Consider the following 21,966-nt stretch of genomic DNA (forward strand, 5'->3'; position numbering starts at 1 on the left):
ATTTTAGATGTTGATGAGACTGATTGTGCACAAGGAATTACAGAGCCAACGTTTAGCAGAGCAAAGCAGTGCAAAGGACTGTAGCGAATGTAAACAAAATTTGATAAATGGAGTAACTGTTAGTGCATCTCTTTTTTCTCGTCCACCAGTACTCAAGGATATGGTGTTTAGAAAGAACGTTCAATGCTATGTTTGTTTAATGTATACCTCAGGCTTTCAGAAAAACATGTAGTATGAAGTTAAGGAGGATTTATATATATGTGGGAAATGTCAACTAATTGAAGAAATGATATGTGAAAACATAAGCCACAATGTGCATGTAAATGTGAATGATTCTGTGATGAGTGAAGAACGAAAGTGCGGTAATGAGATTTTAGGGAGATTTAGGACGCTCTGGAGCTCACTGCAGATGGCACAGAGTGAGGTTGGGGTGTTGGATAAGAAAATGGAAAGGATGAAATTGGTAGAGATGGATAGACAGAGAAAGGTTAAGGTGATGGGTAAGGTTAAGAAAATAATAATAGGGGATTCAATGATTCATAAAATAAATACCGGAGATGTCTTTAAAGAATATTGTACAAGAGGTATGGTAGAGTGTGTAACTGGAGCTGTAAAGAGAGGTGATAGTGTAGATGAAATGATTTTAATGGTTGGGACGATTGATTTGGGAAACACCGTAAATCATGTGGCAAGTGATTTAAGGGAGATGTTAGAGATTGCTGAATTTAAGAGTAAGAGTGTTAGAATTGTCAGTGTGTTGCCCAGATATGATAGTTGAGAAATGAGAAGAAGGGCATTGATGATGAATGAAATGTTAGCTAGGATGTGTAGGAAAAGAGGGGTGGGATATGTGGATATATGGGAGGAGTTTTATGGGAGAAAAGAATTATATGCCGAGGATGATCTGTATTTGTATAAGTACAGGAGTAAGCTTTTACAGAAGTTATTGTTTAATGAACATATGCAGGTTTTAGACCAGGGAAATGAAGGTTATTAGAAGGGGAGGGTGCGAGGATGGTTGTCGGAAATAATGACAGGAAAGTAGCTGTAAATAGTACTAAGGTCAATAATAACTGTGATATGGGGAATCATTGTACTCAGAATTTTAATGGTATTCAGAATGGGCTAATTCACACATCGTATGATTATCGGGGGAAAGGAGTATTGCAGTTTATGTATACTAATGCCCAAAGTATTCGAAATAAATGTGATGAATTTTTATCATTACTTAGTTCTACTTGGCCAAAATTATAGGAATTAGTGAGACTTGATTAACTAGAATGATTTAGTCATAGGGATTGAATGTAAGGGATATAGTATCTTCAGAAAGAGGATAGAGAGGGCAGAATGGGGGGGGAGAAGTTTTACTAATGATAGACACAGTGTTAAAGCCGAAAATGGTAGAAGTGCCTGTAGGTGACAGGCATGTAGAGGTTAGTTCATTTGAGGCTGTTTGGTGTGAGATAGAAATCAACAGGATGAAATATGTAATTGGTTGCTGCTATAATCCAAGGGATATAAGGGAGAATGTAGATGGCATGCATTGGAAAATTAGTAAGATGAGTGGAGGATGTGTAATTATTATGGGCGATTTTAACTATGGGGACATAGATTGGGAGAAGGAATGGTCTCAAGGAACAAAGGAATTGGAGTTTATACAATTGTTAAGAGATAACTACCTGAGACAGCATGTAATGGAAGGGACAACAGATTTGAGAGTGTTAGATCTGGTCATAGCATTGGAGAACATATCAGTAAGTAATTTAGATACACTGTCTCCACTTGGGGAAAGTGATTGTGACGTCTTGACTTGGGAGATTGTATTATGTGCTGAATATTCTGTTAAGAAGGGTTATATGTGGAATTACAAGGCTGGTGATTATGACAAGCTGAGAAGTCAGCTTTCAAAAGTGCTATGGCATGAGAATTTTAAGGGGAGAGATATTGATGGTGCATGGGATATTATCAAAGAGTATTTAATGAAAGCTGTATCTGATTGTATTCTCAAAGTCAGGAGGGGGAATCAAGTAGGAGTAAGATGGATGAATAATATTATTAAGAGAGAGTTGCAGATAAAGAGAAAGTTGTGGTATAAATATAAAGAAAAAGGTGATGACCATTCCCATGAGCAGTACAAGATACAGGCAAGAAGGGTAACCTGCTTAGTAAGGAAGGCCAAAGCTAATTATAAGAGGAAGCTAGCTGATGAGTCCAAAAAAAAAATCCTAAGGAGTTCTTTCGCTATGTGGCAAGTAAAAGGAGGAATAACTTTGGAAGGATGACTTTAAAAAATGTTGATGGTAAGGAAATTACAGAAGCTAATCAAATACAGGTATCCCTCGATTAACGCGGTTAATTAATCCCTCAATGTTACCGCATATATCAAAATTGTGTTAATCAAATCTAATAATCAATGGTAAAAATTACAATTCGTCCCTGATCGATTACTGTATTAATAATTCGTTTTATATGGTACTCTTTTAGGAAAGATAAAAAATGTATGAAAAGTAAATGTTTAATAAATAGTTGTACCTACATTATTTACTGCAATTTTTTTTATCAAAAGAAGTTATCAAGAGTCGGTTGAACAGTTTTAGTTTTTTTTCTTATCGGCATAAATTCTACGATAACAAGCAAAATGACTCTCCAGACCTCGGCAAACAAGCAATAAAACATAAAGAAAAAAACACTGCAAATATAATACATGATGGTACAGTGGATGTTGAATCCAACATTATTTCATAGCCAAATATAGAAACTACAAGAGTTTCATGCTGAATATATAGAAACTGAAAGTATCAGGTGGATGCAAGCATAAGCAACCTTATGGGCAATTCGTAGTAAAGGTGGAGTAAGCTCCAGTTCACTTTCCTTAGTATTTTGCATAATGTAAAGCACATCTCCTAGAGGACATGTATGATAAATAAGCCTTTGGCTCTCTATTTCAGTAATACATAATGGTTTATTTATTTTCAGTTACAATCTAGAAATTATTGAACAAAGAATTAAAAAAAAAAAAAACTAAACCATACTATACTGACATTGTAGGTCGCGGTATCTCTCAGATATAATTTACTGTCAAATATCACAAACCTTTACATAACATATGTTAAACCAAACTGACAGCAAAAAACAGTGCACAATATCACTCGTAACATATGAATGCACAGCTACTCATGACCTCCAAGCTATACACTGAATTTAAGAATATTTATATTAAACATTTTGCATGTATCTGTCAGAGCAGCTGCGAGCTCCGCAGGGTTAAAGGCGCGTTAATCAAAACTCTTGCCGCATATATCAAGGGACTGCTGCAATTAATTTCGGCGCGTTAATCAAATCCTGCATTAAGCAAAACCGCATTAAGCAAGGGATACCTGTAGTTGAGTTGCTTAGTGATCATTTTGCAAAAGTGTACCATCTGGATTGTGATATTGCAGTGCTGGACATGTCATTGACTGATGAGAGTCTAGTGATAGAAGAATTTGAGGTGCTTAGTATATTACAGAACCTTAATGCTAATACTGCCCTTGGGTTAGATGGCATATTGGCCCATGTTTTAAGGGAATGCACAAGAGAATTAGCACCTCTTCTAATTTGGCTGTTTAATTTAAGCCTCAGTTCTGGTAAAGTCCTGATTGAGTGCAAAGAGGGAAAAATTATTCCACTACATAAGGGGGACTGGAGGACTGAGGTAGCAAATTATAGACAAATCAGTATATTGGGAGTGGTGATTAAGTTTCTGGAGAAATTGATAAAAATTAGAATTCAGGACTGGGTGGACAGCAGTATGATACTTTATAAGGGGCATGGTTTTGTGAAGGGTAAATCTTACCTTAGCAATTTGCTCACTTTCTATAATGAAGTAACAATGGAGTTGGATAAAGGAAATCCTTTTTCAGTGATCCTGTTGGACTTTGCAAAAGGCATTTGACAAGATTCCGCATGGAACTATATTGCATAAATTGGTGCAAATGGGTATGGATCTGAGGCTAGTGATTTGGATTAGAGGGTGGCTAGTGGATAGATATTAAAGAGTAGTTTAATAATTCCACTGGTGGAACTATTCAACAATAGTGGAACTATTCAACAAATAGTTCCACTGGACTCCGCTCCACTTTATGGTGGAGCGGAGTCCAGTGGAAGGCAGGTGACTAGTGGTGTGCTTCAGGGCTCAGTGCTTGGTCCTCTATTATTTAATTTGTACATCAATGATATTGGGAATACTTTGAAAGGCGATATCAACTTGTTTGCTGATGATGCAAAACTGGGAAGAGCAATTAATTCAGATGATGTGGATATCTTGCAGGATGACTTAAATAGGCTGATGGTTTGGGCTAAACTAAATGGCTGCCAGTTTAATGTTGCCAAGTGTAAGGTGATGCACTTCGGAAGGATAAGATCACATGTTGTTTACTATATTGATGGAATTGAACTGCAGGAAGTTGATGAGGCTAGGGACTTGGGAGTTATTGTGGACAGAGAACTTAAGTTTCGAGGGCATATTGCAAAGGTTGCCAAAACTTCACATCAGATTACATGATTATTGAAGAACACTGACAAGCAGGGATGAGGAAGTGATTGTCCCACTTTATAAAGCATTAATAAGACCTCATTTGGACTATTGTGCACAGATCTGGTCACCTAGATTTCTTGGTGATGTGGAAATGGTGGAGAGGATTCAGAGGCAGGTTACGAAAATTGTTGCTGGCCTGTGGGATGTCTCTTACGAGGATAGATTGATGGTCTGTGGGCTTCAAAAACTAGTTGATAGACGTAGGAGAGGAGATATGATAAAGGCATATAAATTACACCATATAAATATCCTATAAAAGGGATTTATAGGAGTGATACTGATAACCTTTTTAAGACCAGTGCAAGAAGGGAGAGAACGAGGGGTCATCCCTGGAGATTGTGTAAGAGTGTGCTTAACAAGGGTGTTAGGACTAGATTTTTTGCTTGGAGGGTTGTAAATGTGTGGAATGCATTGCCAGAGGTGGTTGTGAATGCTTCATCAGTATAGTTTAAGGGGAAGTATGGCAGGTATTGTGTGAATAATGGTTAGTATGTCAATGTTGGGTCTTCCATGATGAGTCTTTTGACTCCATGGAGGCACCTTATATATAATAATAATAATTGTCAGAAGCAATTGCTATGCCTAAAAGAGTGATAAGAGTGTGGTCTTTGTGTCTAAATCAGTCCTCATGCTTCTATGTAAGTTTGAAATATACTAAAGTAGAAGAATAAGAATGACAATAATTAAAGAAGTGATAAGAAGAAAAGAGTATTACTTTCTTTACAAAAATTTCATTCATAAAAGTTACCTTAAAATAGCTGTCTATAAATTGTATATAAAAAAACTGCTATTGTGCCATTTCACTTAGATAGAGAGACTGAGTAAATCTTCTTGTAGTCAAAAATTATGCGTTTTTTTTTTCCCTATATTTCAGTGGGATGTCATAATGCATAGCTTCTTTACTACAAAATGTGGGCATTAGTCTCTCAAAAACCAGTTAAGATACTTCACAACTTCTTGTAATCTTCAGTATTCCATTTCAGATATTCCATTTTAGAAATATTATGGTGTTTATAAAATCCACCATTTCTGCAGCTAAGCTTAACATGGGTCAGACTTCAAAAAAAGTTGCAAAATTCAGGAAAGATATTGTATACTGCAAAATCCATTTTTTCAGTACATCAGATCTTTATCACACTAACAGATTATTATTATTATTATTCAGGCCTCCAAGGAGTCAAAAGACTCATCGAGGGAGGTCCTTCCTAAGACATAAAGTCTGTCAAGACTCATCGAGGGGAGGTCCCCCCCCTGAGAAACACAAAGTCTATCATACCACTCTTTAAACTCACTGACCGTTCTTGCTCCCACCACTCCATCAGGCAATGCATTCCACGGCTCAACCACCCTCCACACAAAGAAACCACTCCTTACCCTCTTGCTCACAGTTTCCTTTCGTAACTTCCAGGGATGGCCTCTTGTCATCACTTCCTCCCGCTGTTCAACCAAGCGAAAGAACTCCCCAGTGTCAACCCTGTAACCACCTCTCAACAGTTTAAAAGTCTCAATCATATCACCTCTCCTTCTTCTATCAACCAAACTCTGCAATCCACATTCTCTCAGCCGATCCTCATAACTATCCTTGTACAGTCCTGAAACCATCTTTGTCATCCGTCTTTGTATCCTTTCCACAGTTAATTTATCCCTTTCAAATCCTGGGGACCAAATCTGAGAACAATAGTCCAAGTGTGGTCTGATCAGAGACTTATACAACGGAATGATAACCCTCTTATCTCTGCAGGTCAGTGTCCTTCTCATAATAGCAGCAATCCTCTGTGTTACCTTCACCACCTTTGCAATATGTCCCCTAAACTTCAGGTTTCTATCAATCATCAACCCCAGATCTCTTGTCTCCCCTACTTCCTCCAGTATAACTCCTCCCATAGAGTATGCAGCATCCCATCGATGTTTCCCAAACCTTCAAAACCTTACATCTTGCTGCATTAAACCGACATCCCCATTCATTTGCCCATCTATCTAGCTTATTTAAATCCTCTTTCAGGGCTACCACATCTGCACTATTACTAATAATCCTTCCCAGCTTCGCATCATCCGCAAACTACTGAATATCCCCCTGCAATCCACTGGCTATGTCATTGATATAAAGGTTAAACAATATAGGTCCTAGTACTGAGCCCTGTGGGACCCCACTTGTAACCCTCTGCCTCCTGGAAACTGCTCCACCATACACAACTCTCTGATACCTATCAGACAGCCAATCCTGAATCCAGTTGACCAATCTGACATCCAGACCCATGTGCTGCAACTTAAATATCAGCTTATCATGTGGCACCCTGTCAAATGCCTTTGCTAAGTCTAGGAAAATTGCAGTGTATGCCTTTCCTTCATCTAATGTTCTTGTAACTTTATTATAAAAGGCTAGCATATTGCTAAAACAAGAGCGCCCTTTCACAAATCCATGTTGACTCTCACAGATAACATTACCCTCATCTGCCCAGTGCTGTATACGGTCCCTCACTACTTTCTCCAAGATCTTAACAACTACTGATGACACACAGACTGGTCTATAATTAAACACTTCCAGTCTGTTACCACCCTTATGCAATGGCACTATCTTACCTTCCTTCCATTCCCTGGGCACCTTTGCCGAAGCCAGACTTTCATTGAAAAGCCAGGTTAAAGGCACTGTCAGTTCCCAAGCACATTCTCTCAAAACTCGTGGTGAAATACCATACAGTCCCACAGCTTTACTGACATCCAGAGTTCTCAGTATCTGAAACACACTCTCCTCCTGTACCTCCAGACCTCGAACCTGCCCTATCCCTCTAGCATTAACACTGACTCCTCCAGGATGAAATACTGCAATAAAGTGGTCATTGAACAATTCCACTATGTCCTCTGCATCAGTCACTCTATTCCCATTTTTATCCCACAATATCATTCTTCCACAGTCATTTCTCCTCCTACTGGCCACATAGCTAAAAAATTCCCTAGGATTTTCTTTGGATCTTAGAGCCAATCTCCTTTCATATTCCAGTTTCGCTTTTCTTACCACACTAGTCACTCTTCTGGCCTGTGTCTTATATTCTTCATGCATCCTCTCTTCACCTGTCTCCTTATATCTCTTCCATAGCCTCTTTTTCACATGCAATTGCTGTTTAATATTGTTTGTCATCCACTTTACTCCAAATTGCGTCCTCTTCTTCACTCGTGGTATACAACTTACCATTGCTGATAACAAATATTCTTTCACAATTTCCCATGCACTAGTGATATCCCGGCCTTCCAATTCCTGCCTCCATGAAACTTCCCGAAGTTGACGTCTAAGACTATTATAATCACCTGCCTTATAATTCCACATAAGTTCCCGTCTCTTTGATACTCCTGCATGTCTATTCATTTTCCAAGTCAACACCATATGGTCACTCTCTCCAACTAGATAACTCACATAGCTATACAAACAAATATACTATGTATCACAAATTTTGACATGCATCAGTATAGTTTATAGTTTACTCTTAACTCTGAATTATATCTTTAAAAGCATAAATTTTTCTGTGGTTTTCCTTAGATTTGATACTTGTGTAGTAATGTACATATTCACCTTGATAATGCTGCTAGATGGAGGGCAACAAATCACTCAGTTTTGTTTAAATAAATATTCTTAATGAGAGTATTCCTAGTATATTGCTGTTATATGATCTCTCCTTAGCACTTCAAAATGCATTTTAAATGCAGTATATATAAAAATTAAGAATACATCTGGCTGATTTAATTAGTTTCCTGATGTGGTTGAAAATAGTTGGATGGTTTTCAAAGCAATGTAAAATGAGTACAGATGGATAGGGTATAAACTGATCAGTAAATGGCAGAGTATACTTATATAACTCTTGCCTATCTTGTCTTTTTGTTTGGAAGATTGCAATTCTGTATCTGGCAATTGAATGAAAGAAATGGCCCCTGAATATACATTTATATGGTGTCAATGGCATTGAAATTTTTTTTTTCCTTCCTGAAAAAATAAAATTTTCTGCTGTTTTTCCTTTGTTTTCCAGTTAATTTCCAGTTAAAAATGGCAAAACTTAAGCCTTTGTAGTCCATGATAATAACGTTAATAATAATAATCTGTGCATAGATTTGGTCACTTGCATTTCTTAGGGATTGGGAGGCAGAGGATTCAGAGACGAGTGACCAAGCTGGTGAAAGGTCTGTGGAATGTTTCTTATGAGAATAGATTGAGGGTGTGTGGATTGCAGAGTTTAGCTGACAGGCAGATGAGAGGGGATATAATAGAAACTTATAAGTTACTAAAGGGATTCTATAAGATTAATACAAGAAATTTTTCAGTACATGGGGAGTAGAGGGAAAACAAGGGGTCACACTTGGAAGTTGTCTAAGTGTGTGGTTAGTGAGGGTGCGAAGACTAGGTTCTTTACTTAAAGAGTGGTGAATGAGTGAAATGGATTGCCAGAGGTGGTTGTGAGCACCCCCAACAGCAAATGGGTTTAAAAAGATGTATGATAGGTGTTGTGTTAATGAATAGAGGGGGTTTCCCTTGATGAGTCTTTTGACTCCATGGAGTGCCTATATAAATATAAATTGTATGGTGTTTTAATTTAACCACTGTACTGGCCTGGATGTACATCCATAATTAGATGCAAATTGGATACTATGTCCATGATTGGATGAAAAGTGTCCATTGAAGTCAATATAATCTTTGGATATTATAGAAAAAATTATGTGGATATTATTATTATTATTATTATTATTATTCAGGCCTCCATGGAGTCAAAAGACTTATTGTAGGAGGTCCTTCCTAAGAACATAAAGTCTGTCAAGACTCATCAAGGGGAGGTTCTCCCTAAGAAACACAAAATCTATCATACCACTCCTTAAACTCATTGACCATTCTTGCCCTCACCACTCTATCAGGCAATGCATTCCACGGCTCAACCACCCTCCATGCAGAGAAACCACTACTCACCCTCTTGCTCACAGTTTCCTTTCGTAACTTCCAGGTATGGCCTGTTGTCATCATTCCTTCCTGCTGTTCAACCAAGTGAAAGAACTCCCCAGTGTCAACCCTGTAACCACCTCTCAACAGTTTAAAAGTCTCAATCATATCACCTCTCCTTCTTCTATTCGCCAAACTCTGCAATCCACATTCCCTCAGCCGATTCTCATAACTATCCTTGTACAGTTCTGAGACCATCTTTGTCATCCGTCTTTGTATCTTTTCCACAGTTAATTTATCCCCTTGAAATCCTGGGGGACCAAATCTGAGAACAATAATCCAAGTGTGGTCTGATCAGAGACTTATACAACGGAATGATAACCCTCTTATCTCTGCAGGTCAGTGTCCTTCTCATAATAGCAGCAATCCTCTGTGTTACCTTCACCACCTTTGCAATATGTCCCCTAAACTTCAGGTTTCTATCAATCATCAACCCCAGATCTCTTGTCTCCCCAACTTCCTCCAGTATAACTCCTCCCATAGAGTATGCAGCATCCCATCGATGTTTCCCAAACCTCAAGACCTTACATTTTGCTGCATTAAATTGACACCTCCATTCATTTGCCCATCTATCTAGCTTATTCAAATCCTCTTGCAGGGCTACCACATCTGCACTATTACTAATAATCCTTCGCAGCTTCACATCATCTGCAAACAACTGAATATCCCCTTGCAATCCACTGGCAACGTCATTGATATAAAGGTTAAACAATATAGGTCCTAGTACTGAGCCCTGTGTGACCCAACTTGTAACCTTCTGTCTCCTTGAAACTGCTCCACCATACACAACTCTCTGATACCTATCAGACAGCCAATCCTGAATCCAGTTGACCAATCTGACATCCAGACCCATGTGTTGCAACTTAAATATCAGCTTATCATGTGGCACCCTGTCAAATGCCTTTGCTAAGTCTAGGAAAATTGCAGTGTATGCCTTTCCTTCATCTAATGTTCTTGTAACTTTATTATAAAAGGCTAGCATATTGCTAAAACAAGAGCGCCCTTTCACAAATCCATGTTGACTCTCACAGATAACATTACCCTCATCTGCCCAGTGCTGTATACGGTCCCTCACTACTTTCTCCAAGATCTTAACAACTACTGATGACACACAGACTGGTCTATAATTAAACACTTCCAGTCTGTTACCACCCTTATGCAATGGCACTATCTTACCTTCCTTCCATTCCCTGGGCACCTTTGCCGAAGCCAGACTTTCATTGAAAAGCCAGGTTAAAGGCACTGTCAGTTCCCTAGCACATTCTCTCAAAACTCGTGGTGAAATACCATCCAGTCCAAAAGCTTTATTGACATCCAGAGTTCTCAGTATCTGAAACACACTCTCCTCCTGTACCTCTAAACCTTGAACCTGCCCTATCCCTCTAGCATTAACACTGACTCCTCCAGGATGAAATACTGCAATAAAGTGGTCATTGAACAATTCCACTATGTCCTCTGCATCAGTCACTCTATTCCCATTTTTATCCCACAATATCATTCTTCCACAGTCATTTCTCCTCCTACTGGCCACATAGCTAAAAAATTCCCTAGGATTTTCTTTGGATCTTAGAGCCAATCTCCTCTCATATTCCAGTTTCGCTTTCCTTACCACACTAGTCACTCTTCTGGCCTGTGTCTTATATTCTTCACGCATCCTCTCTTGACCTGTCTCCTTATATCTCTTCCATAGCCTCTTTTTCGCATGCAATTGCTGTTTAATATTGTTTGTCATCCACTTTACTCCAAATTGTGTCCTCTTCTTCACTCGTGGTATACAACTTACCATTGCTGCTAACAAATATTCTTTCACAATTTCCCATGCCCTAACGATATCCCAGCCTTCCAATTCCTGCCTCCATGAAACTTCCTGAAGTTGACGTCTAAGACTATTATAATCACCTGCATTATAATTCCACATAAGTTCTCGTCTCTGATACTCCTGCATGTCTATTCATTTTCCAAGTCAAAACCATATGTTACTCTCTCTCCAACTAGTGGGAGAGATGTCATCTCAGTTATTATTAACTCTTCTGATGCTATAACCAAATCTAAAACTCTTGAACCTCTTGTTCCCTCTGTTACATGTTGCCTAAGACATTTGTCCCTCATGAATTCTAGAAATTCCATTCCACTATTGCTACATGCATCTTCCTCTCTCCAATTTATACTACTGTAGTTAAAATCTCCCATAACAATCATTCTTCTTGCACTTGCCAAACTTAGCTGTCTAAACATCTCCTCATCCCCATCCTCCGTGCTCCTTGGTCTGTAGCAACACCCAACTAAATATGCTGTCTTGCCTACCTCTACCTCACACCATATGCTCTCAAAATCATTTGTCTCACTTCCTTCCAAAGCCTCCACTCTTAGAGGACATAGGTCATCACTTATCATATGCAGTACCCCACCACCACGCTTTCTCCTCCTATCCTGACGAAAAATGCTATACCCAACGACTTCTATTCCTGTTATTATATCCCCTTCTGTCAACCACGTCTCAGTGATCCCAATAATTTTTGGCCAGGCTGATGCTATCTGCACCACCAGTTCCTCTCCCTTATTCCGGCTACTCCTGGCATTAGTATAAAGCATATAAATGGCATTGTTTCTATACCCAGCGTTATCCCTTCTAGACTCCACTGGGCTCAGTGTTACCTGACATCGTCTCATTTCTCCCAAGTATCCATTCCCACAAGAGGCCACCCCTGCTATCATCCTCCCTGGGACACACTGACTCTTTCAGAACAGCAATCTCTCCAGATGCCCACGTCCTTCGTCATTCAAATGTAAACGGTCTCTCGCTATGAAACACATATTTTTGATATTTTGATCTGTGTGGCCAGTTGGGTGGTTAATATGATTAAAAGGATACAATATATTTATTGTTATGTATGTATCAAGATAATTTTCATAATTGCAAAAGCATTTTTGCATAACACGATTTTTATGCATTTTTTTTTTTAAGATAACAGATCTTCTTAATGACAGATATGAAGTTCCTGTGCCTGATGTGAATAAAACAATTGCTAACACAGAAACTTATATACCGCCCGTGTATAATGCATTATTAGACTGTCAAGGAAATCTTCAAATTTTTAGAAAGAAAACAGGAGTATCAGTGTAAGTATAAATTGTTAACTTGAAAGTTTTAGATGAAAAAAAATTATAATATATGTTCATAATCCAGTTTCCCATTTGAAACAGTTTTAAGAGACTGGTACCATAGCAATTCAATTTCAAACTAAACTTATACCTCCCCCCCAACCCTTTTTTTTATCATCTTTCATGTGCTGTGGATTCTGCTTGTGTAGAACTTTGACCTTATATGTCTGGCTATGATGACAATTTCTAATAATGACTTGAGCCATTGCTAAGGGCTAAATATTAGCTAACCTCTAGATAACATCCAGTTATTATCTTGTCTTATTATTGTACGCTAGACAAATACTAGCAGGAGTACTTATTATTATTATAACCAAGTCTCATGGAGTTAAAAGACTTGCTGCAGGAATTAATTACTATTATTATTATTATTGTGGAATATCTCCAAAGAGTTCAAGGACTCATTGTGGGAGAGTCCTCTACTGCACTTCTACTCTCACTGTCTCTTCTACTTAACTTTTGACTTTTTGAAGTCTTTAGAAATTTCAGCAGATAATCATGCACTATCTGTTCATTATCCCACAGGCTTCCCGTGCTAAAATCCATGGAATTTTATTAAAATGGTAACAGTTTGGAACTAGTTTGTTCCAAAATCAGTTTCTTGAGTTGGTAAATTAGTTAGACTTCATCCAATACTACATCCATCAAAAAATGTCTGTCCGATTAATGTATTTTTATGTAAGCAGATGCACTTCTTTTTATAGTGAGAAATAGCTCTTAAAAATGTTGCCATTAATTTAAACTAAATACGACACACCTCTTTTTAATGTTATTGGGATTCAAAAAAAGAAAAAAGAAAATAGAGTTATTTATTAACTATCCCCTACTACTTTTCCTCCAATCGCCCAATTTTTTGTGAAGATAGAAAAGGCAAAAAGTGAAGTAGAGTGCTGTTCATGATAGAAAAGGAGTTATGCCCATGCAAATGAGAAATAGTAGTTTTGAGTCAGTATTGTGTGAGACAGAAGTGAATAGAATGAAATACTTAGGTGGATGTTGCTATAGACCTGAACTGACAATGTAGAAGGTAGTGACTATGAAATGTACAGCAATATCTTGATTAATGCGTTTTCGATTAGTGTATCATTTTTTTCTATACCCAAATTTGAGTAGTGCATCTCTAAAATTCAATTAGTGTGCCTATATACATCTCAAAAATAAATGTTACACATTTTAAAAATTTCCTCTCTATACATTTTTTATGACTATTTTAAAAAATCACTCACCGGGATGAAATAATTTAGTTACTGATTTAAAACATGGTACAAAGTTAATAAATTAAAGATATCAAGAAATTATATTTTAAGTTATTTTTAAATTTACAAAGTTATTTTTAATGGCATATAGTACTGTACTGTACTATGTTACGTATTTCCATGTATACTATGTTCCAAATCTACTGCCAGAAGTTATGTTGTCTGCTAATTACATAGCATTTTGCTGATCGTGTCTTGTGCCTCCTTTGCAATTGTTTTCCTTACTTTTTTATTTTAAAGTATTTTCCCAACGTTTAATCATGAGTAAAAGAATTAGTGAACAAAAAAGTGGAAGTGTGAAAAAGAGTCGAAAAGTAATCTCATTGGAAGAAAACTTGAAATAATAAAGAAAGATTAACAAGGAGAGTCTAGAGCAAAGATAGGACAAAAACACAAAATGGCTGAATCAACTATAAGAGCAAATTTAAGCAAAGCTGCTGAATACAAAGATAAAGGGTAAGGCTGCTTCAAGTTCATCATGCATACAGACTACTCGAAATCAAAGTATTATAATGATTGAATTAGAGAGACTTTTTTCTACATGGATTGAAGATTGTAACCAAAAATGGTTCCTGCTAAGACTGACCTTATTAAATCAAAAGCATTAAGTCTCTTTGAAATAAACAGTTTCTAATTTCAGCCCCCTTTTTCATCTTTTCCCACCCTACAAAAAAGCGCTCTGCCTTAAATATAATATATGTATATATTATATAAAAAAACTGTGTTTTTTCAAATTAATTCTCCCACATTGCCAACCCCCCCCACTCCCCTTTCAATACCATAACAGCAGAAGTATGCACACTGCAGAAAGAAGACAGGCAACAATATCCAAGAAAAAGTATGTGCAAATTTTCTTCTATTATGCTACATATATTTGTCTCTAAAAATACATCTGCAATACCGTAAGAAATCTTGAGTAAAAAGCCAATGACATTAAAAAGGGGCACTCCTAAACAAAAGCAGGCAAAATAGCCGTAAAAATAATAGTGTTTAAACAATATGATGAAGAACTGGACCTCCTGGATGAGTCTTTGACTCCATTTAGTCTTAGGATAATTATTATTATTATTATTATTATTATTATTATTATTATTATTATTATTCAGGCCTCCATGGAGTCAAAAGACTCATCGTGGGAGGTCCTTCCTAAGAACATAAAGTCTGTCAAGACTCATCAAGGGGAGGTTCTCCCTAAGAAACACAAAATCTATCATACCACTCCTTAAACTCATTGACCGTTCTCGCCCTCACCACTCTATCAGGCAATGCATTCCACAGCTCAACCACCCTCCATGCAAAGAAACCACTACTCACCCTCTTGCTCACAGTTTCCTTTCGTAACTTCCAGAGATGGCCTCTTGTCATCACTCCTTCCCACTGTTCAACCAAGTGAGAGAACTCCCCAATGTCAACCCTGTAACCACCTCTCAACAGTTTAAAAGTCTCAATCATATCACCTCTCCTTCTTCTATCTGCCAAACTCTGCAGTCCACATTCCCTCAGCCGATTCTCATAACTATCCTTGTACAGTCCTGAGACCATCTTTGTCATCCGTCTTTGTATCTTTTCCACAGTTAATTTATCCCCTTCAAATCCTGGGGACCAAATCTGAGAACAATAATCCAAGTGTGGTCTGATCAGAGACTTATACAACGGAATGATAACCCTCTTATCTCTGCAGGTCAGTGTCCTTCTCATAATAGCAGCAATCCTCTGTGTTACCTTCACCACCTTTGCAATATGTCCCCTAAACTTCAGGTTTCTATCAATCATCAACCCCAGATCTCTTGTCTCCCCAACTTCCTCCAGTATAACTCCTCCCATAGAGTATGCAGCATCCCATCGATGTTTCCCAAACCTCAAGACCTTACATTTTGCTGCATTAAATTGACACCCCCATTCATTTGCCCATCTATCTAGCTTATTCAAATCCTCTTGCAGGGCTACCACATCTGCACTGTTACTAATAATCCTTCCCAGCTTCGCATCATCTGCAAACAACTGAATATCCCCTTGCAATCCACTGGCAATGTCATTGATATAAAGGTTAAACAATATAGGTCCTAGTACTGAGCCCTGTGTGACCCAACTTGTAACCTTCTGTCTCCTTGAAACTGCTCCACCATACACAACTCTCTGATACCTATCAGACAGCCAATCCTGAATCCAGTTGACCAATCTGACATCCAGACCCATGTGTTGCAACTTAAATATCAGCTTATCATGTGGCACCCTGTCAAATGCCTTTGCTAAGTCTAAGAAAATTGCAGTATATGCCTTTCCTTCATCTAATGTTCTTGTAACTTTATTATAAAAGGCTAGCATATTGCTAAAACAAGAGCGCCCTTTCACAAATCCATGTTGATTCTCACAGATAACATTACCCTCATCTGCCCAATGCTGTATACGGTCCCTCACTACTTTCTCCAAGATCTTAACAACTACTGATGACACACAGACTGGCCTATAATTAGACACTTCCAGTCTGTTACCACCCTTATGCAATGGCACTATCTTACCTTCCTTCCATTCCCTGGGCACCTTTGCCGAAGCCAGACTTTCATTGAAAAGCCAGGTTAAAGGCACTGTTAGTTCCCTAGCACATTCTCTCAAAACTCATGGTGAAATACCATCCAGTCCAAAAGCTTTATTGACATCCAGAGTTCTCAGTATCTGAAACACACTCTCCTCTTGTACCTCTAAACCTTGAACCTGCCCTATCCCTCTAGCATTAAAACTGACTCCTCCAGGATGAAATACACTATCCCTGGAAACTATATAAGGAGGGTGGGAGGAGAAGGTTCTTTATGTGTAGAGTGATTGGGGTGTGATTCATTAACTGAGTATGTTGTGAATGTATACACATTGAATCAGTTTAAGGTACGGTAGGATGAGCTATGCGTGTGATAATGTGTAACTCCCATGATGATTCTCTGACTCCATAGAGGTCAGATGTTAATAATAATAGATGAGTGCATTTGATTAGAGATTGGCTATCTGATAAGCATCAGCAAATTATGTATGGGAGAGCAATATCCTGAAAGAGGAAAGTCAATTTAGAGGATACATTGCTAAAATTGTAATGACAGCACAACAGATTGCGGCAATGCTACAAATGACACCGATTCATAGAAGTAAGGAGATTATGGTTCCATTGTATAAGACGTTAATTAGGCCACAAATGGACTACTGTGCACTGACTTGGTCACCTGGTTTTCAAAGGGATAAAGAAATGTTGGAAAGGGTCCAGAAATTATTGATTAAGGTGGTTTCTTTTATTTGAATGTCTGTAAGAAGAAATGTTGAGAAAATATAATTTACAGAGTCTAGTGGATAGGAGGAAGAGAGAGAGAGAGAGAGAGAGAGAGATGATATGATAGAGATAAGTTGGTAAGGGATGCTTATCAGATTAACGTTGAAGAAGTTTTTTACAGTGGGAGTTAACAAGAGGCCATTTCGAAAAGCTGTATAAGGAAGGTGTGAGCAAAGAAGTGAGAAACAGATTTCCAGGGTACCTATGGACCCAAAGAGATATTACAATTCATATAATACTAATGTTGAAAGTATAGCTGGAGGAAGGGTGAGGTGTTTTTAGTACTGGTTAGCTTGCATTTACCAAAAATTATAGGCATTAGAGTTGATTGACAGAGAAAAAGATATTGTCACAGGAATAGAATATAAGGGAAAAGTTAACTTTTCAGCAAGGAAACAGAGAGCAGGACTTGGGCAGGAACAATGCTAATAATAGCAGAAGAAATGCAACCAGCTAAAAGTAGTTATGCATGGCTTTAGAAAAACTGAAAAAATATTATATTTTAGTCTAGTCTGTAGCTACTTGTTAGCTAATACAATCATCTCCATGGAGTTAAAAGACTCATCACAAGTAGCCCACAATAACCATTATTCACACAATAACTATCATACCTCACCTGCACTTGCAACTACCTCTGGAAATCCATAACTCCAGTCATTCACCAATTTCCTAGCAAACGATCTAATGCTCATACCTATACTAACCTCACTCTTATACAACTTCAAGGAATAACCTCTGGTTCTCTTTCTATTCATCATGTATTAAAACATTTCTTTTGTATCAGTCTTATAAAACCTATTCAGTAACTTATACATTTCTATCATGTACCTCCTTTCTACCTGTCAACTTGTTGGCTGAGTGGCTAAACGTACACGTTCTCCAACCAACAGGTCATGGGTTTTAATCCCACCATGGGCATAGATGTTTGTGATTGTCTTAGGTAAGCAATAAATTTCATTGCTTATAGGAGGACTGAAGTAGCTTGAAAAAGTTCCATGTTTGGTCTCTAGAGCAGGGTTTCTGGACTATGTAAAAATAAATAAAAAAATTGCAAAAAATATATAAAATAGATAAAAAATGAAAAAAAAATCCTTAGCCCACTCATTGTATAAATATACCATAGTTTTACTAATAACCTTTCATGGGTGGGAACTACATAAAAAAAAAACAACTAAGCTTTGCAACTAACACACTTTCAGTCTATCCTTATAGGGAGCATTTTGCATACCTGTAACCATCTTCACCACTTGTCCATCTTCTCCATGAGGTCCTCATCCTTAAGGAATCCAGGTAATAACCAAATGTGTGCATAGCAGTAAAGATATAGCCATGTCATATTGTTATAAAGAGAGATAATAACCTTCCTATTTCTATTAGTCAGTGTGTTTATCCAAGCAATCCTTTGGGCTATTTCGCCAACTTTTTTACAATAAGCCTTCTGAACTTAAATTCTCTGTCTTCAGTTATCCCTGGATTCCTAGCTTCATCTATTTCCTGTTATCCAGTATCATGAAAACACACAGCATGTAATCTTTTCATAAGGAAGTGCATCTTACACATTGCCACATTAAACTGATAACCATTATCCTTCACTCCCAGAATACAATTTCTTTAAGTCATTCTGCAGGATATCTGCATTACTTTATTAACTATGCCCTCCAGGTTTTGCATCTTCAGTTAACAACTGAATATCTCCCCCATTTAAATCATTCCAGATATCATTAATATACAAATTAAGCAGTAGTGGCTCTTAGTAATGAGCCTTGATGCACTCTGCTAGTTACCATTATTCTCCTAGATTCCAGGTTAGGTTAGGTTAGGTTTCTGATCACTTTTTTCTGATCAGAGGCTACCTGATTATGGATATATCATCTGATGATATTACCAGATAGAGCACTCTCAAATCTCTGGTTCCAACCATTACATGCTCTTTCAGGTAATTATCTCTTAGTAAATGTATGAATTTCTTTATCCGACTTAGTTCTCACTATTGTAAAATGTGAGCAAACTACTAAGGTATGACTCACTTTTCAGAAAGTCATGCATTGTCAAAAGTGGGACATGTTCTTTTCAGTAATTGAATAAATAGTTTTTTGAAAGCATTTTATGAGAAATAATTACCTGAAACTGAAAGCAATGGAAGGTACTCTGAGTTTGAGAGCATTGGACCTGGTGATAACATCACAAAATTTGTCCATAAACTCTTTGCCTCCAACTAGGGAAAGTGATTATTCAATCTTGGGTTGAGAGGTGGCTAAATAATGTGGAATTTTTAATTAAGAAGGAATGTATCTGTACATAATTAGACATGAAACTATAAAATGAAACTGGTATGGTGGATAGTAGTGGTGCTAATGATGCAAATAACATTCAAGGGCACACTCAGGTTCAAAGGAGTTGCAGAGATTGCCTTGCTGAGGCACTTTTTTTTCCGGCCTGGTTGGCTGAGGGGATAGCGTATCTGCTCTCCAGCCAAAAGGCTGCAGGTTCAAATTCTGCCGTGGGCATGGATGTTTGTGATTGTATGTGGAAATACCAGTGGTGGATGACATTGGTGTAGTTGCTATCAGTTGGGGGATTGAATGGTGGAGATGGAATTGTAGAGCAGGTGCCCTCCCTCGATGAATCCTTGGACTTCCTGGAGATGTGAAGTAGTAATAGTAATAATAAAGCTGGTGATTATTACAAATTTTGGAGGTAGCTTGGAGCTGCATTTAGGCTTAAGAAACTGTGAGAGAAAAATATTAATAATGCATGGGAAGTGATCAAGAGGTATTAGCATGGATAACTAGGAATCCTCCTGTGGTATCCTCAAGGTCCAAAACATTCACACAAAATCACATTTATTTATCGGTGGAAGCAGTGAGTATTCTTAAGGGATATAATGCAAAATACAATGCTGGCCTGGTTGGCTGAGTGGTTAGCATATCTGCTCTCCTGCCAAAAGGCTGCAGGTTCAAATCCTGCTATGGGCATGGATGTTTGTGATTGTCTGTGAAATAGTGGTGATGGTGGGCAGTAGCTGGCATTGGTGTAGTTGCGGTCCGTTATAGTTGGTGGATTGAGTGGTGGAGACAGAGAGCTGTAGAGTAGGTGCCCTCCCTCGATGAGTCTTTGGACTCCCTGGAGGTGTTGCATAATAATAATAATAATAAATTATTATTATGCTCTCACATGACATTTGATATGGACTAATAAAAGGAGAATATATGGACACTTGAGCAGTGCCCATGTCTTTTAAGTAGTCCATACTAAGGCAACTCAGGGTTGCTGCAGATTATTATTATTATTATTATTATTATTCCGGGCAACTCCAAGGAGTCGACGGACTCATCGAGGGAGGCCCTAACATCATGTCAAGAACAACTATTCGACATTCATACAGCATCTATCATACCTTGCCTTGAACTCATTCACGGTCGTAGCACCCACAACAGACTCTGGAAGCTTATTCCACTCATTCACCACTCTCCAAGTAAAAAACCTAGCTCTAACACCCTTGTCAACCACACTCTTGCCCAGCTTCCATATTCTCGTAAGTTCTCAGATCTATTTAAGAAACTTTCATAGTTTCTACAAACATTTGGCTTTGAAATAATGTTGAATTTAATATCCACTTTGCCTATGTAATCCATTACTTTTGTACAATTTCATAAACAATCTGAAATCTGGTTTTCTTTTAATGGTAGCATATCCTTATATATTTTATTTCTTCCTTTAGATTTTCGACTGATCTATCACGTTTGGTATATTCAAATCAGTTTATCCAACTGTCTTCAATTCTGCCATCACATTATGTATATGGTCTTGGGGAGCATAAAACTGGACTTTTAAAAAGCACTCAATGGACACAGCTTACTTTCTTTAATCGAGATCCTTATGCCCCTGTTGTAAGTATTATTATTATTATTTTGTCATTTTCTATTAGCTTGAAAAACATTTTTATCAAAAATTCAAACTGTTGACTTTCTAATGCATTCTTTGGATATTTATATATCTAGGCACTGAGTAATATTAAAATTAATTAGCACTGATATTAAATATTAAATATCTTAATTTATATTAAATATTAAATGTTAATTAATGTTAAATATTAAATCTTAATGTATCTTCTTCTCTCTTCCATCATCCACATAGATGATGGAGGCCGAATGAACTCTTTCCACTTCTGTCTGTTCCAGGAGAGTCCGAACAATTCTGTCCAGTTTGGTGTCGCTTGTGATTTGGTTTTCAGGTCCTCTTTTATTTTGTCTATCACTTAATTAATCTTTTAATAAAAGAATTAATCTTTTAATTCTCATTGGTGAGTACGGGCATGGCAAACCCGAGATACCCAAGCTAGACCTGATATGATATACACTTGATATATCATATCTGGAGACTGGTCTTCTACTATTCTTTCCCTCTACTCTCTCTTACTTCTTACTCCTTCCCTCCCTCCAGTGCTATCAGAGCAACTTGAGGGCAAGGGGGTGACTCTTTCCCCTTAAACTGTAGTTTCCACTATCTACTAAAAAAAAAAAGCGGCTGAATTCAGGTCAAGGATTGGTGGTTGACACTTGACGAAAACTTAACCATTGAAACCGAATGAACTCTTAATGTATATTAAATATTAAATGCGAGAATATTAATATTCTTCTCTCACTTCCAAGTGAGCAATTTATATTAGTAAATTAAATTTATG

At 37.6% G+C, this 21,966-nt stretch overlaps 1 protein-coding gene across 4 annotated transcripts in view; it reads left to right on the forward strand.

The window, feature by feature from the left end:
• Nucleotides 1–21,966, forward strand: part of LOC150097209 (lysosomal alpha-glucosidase-like) — a 284,573-nt gene that overhangs the window by 26,848 nt on the left and 235,759 nt on the right. For all 4 annotated transcript variants that reach the window (XM_090407697.1, XM_090407698.1, XM_090407699.1 and 1 more), the window contains exons 2-3: nucleotides 12,517–12,671; nucleotides 21,004–21,172. In XM_090407697.1, coding sequence (XP_090263823.1) covers nucleotides 12,517–12,671; nucleotides 21,004–21,172 — 324 coding nt within the window. The remainder of the gene's footprint in view (nucleotides 1–12,516; nucleotides 12,672–21,003; nucleotides 21,173–21,966) is intronic.

This window comes from Typopeltis vanoorti, chromosome 17 (genome assembly GCF_054136105.1).
Source record: "Typopeltis vanoorti isolate ZY-2024b chromosome 17, IOZ_Tvanoo_1.0, whole genome shotgun sequence".
Taxonomy (NCBI): Eukaryota; Metazoa; Arthropoda; class Arachnida; order Uropygi; family Thelyphonidae; genus Typopeltis; species Typopeltis vanoorti.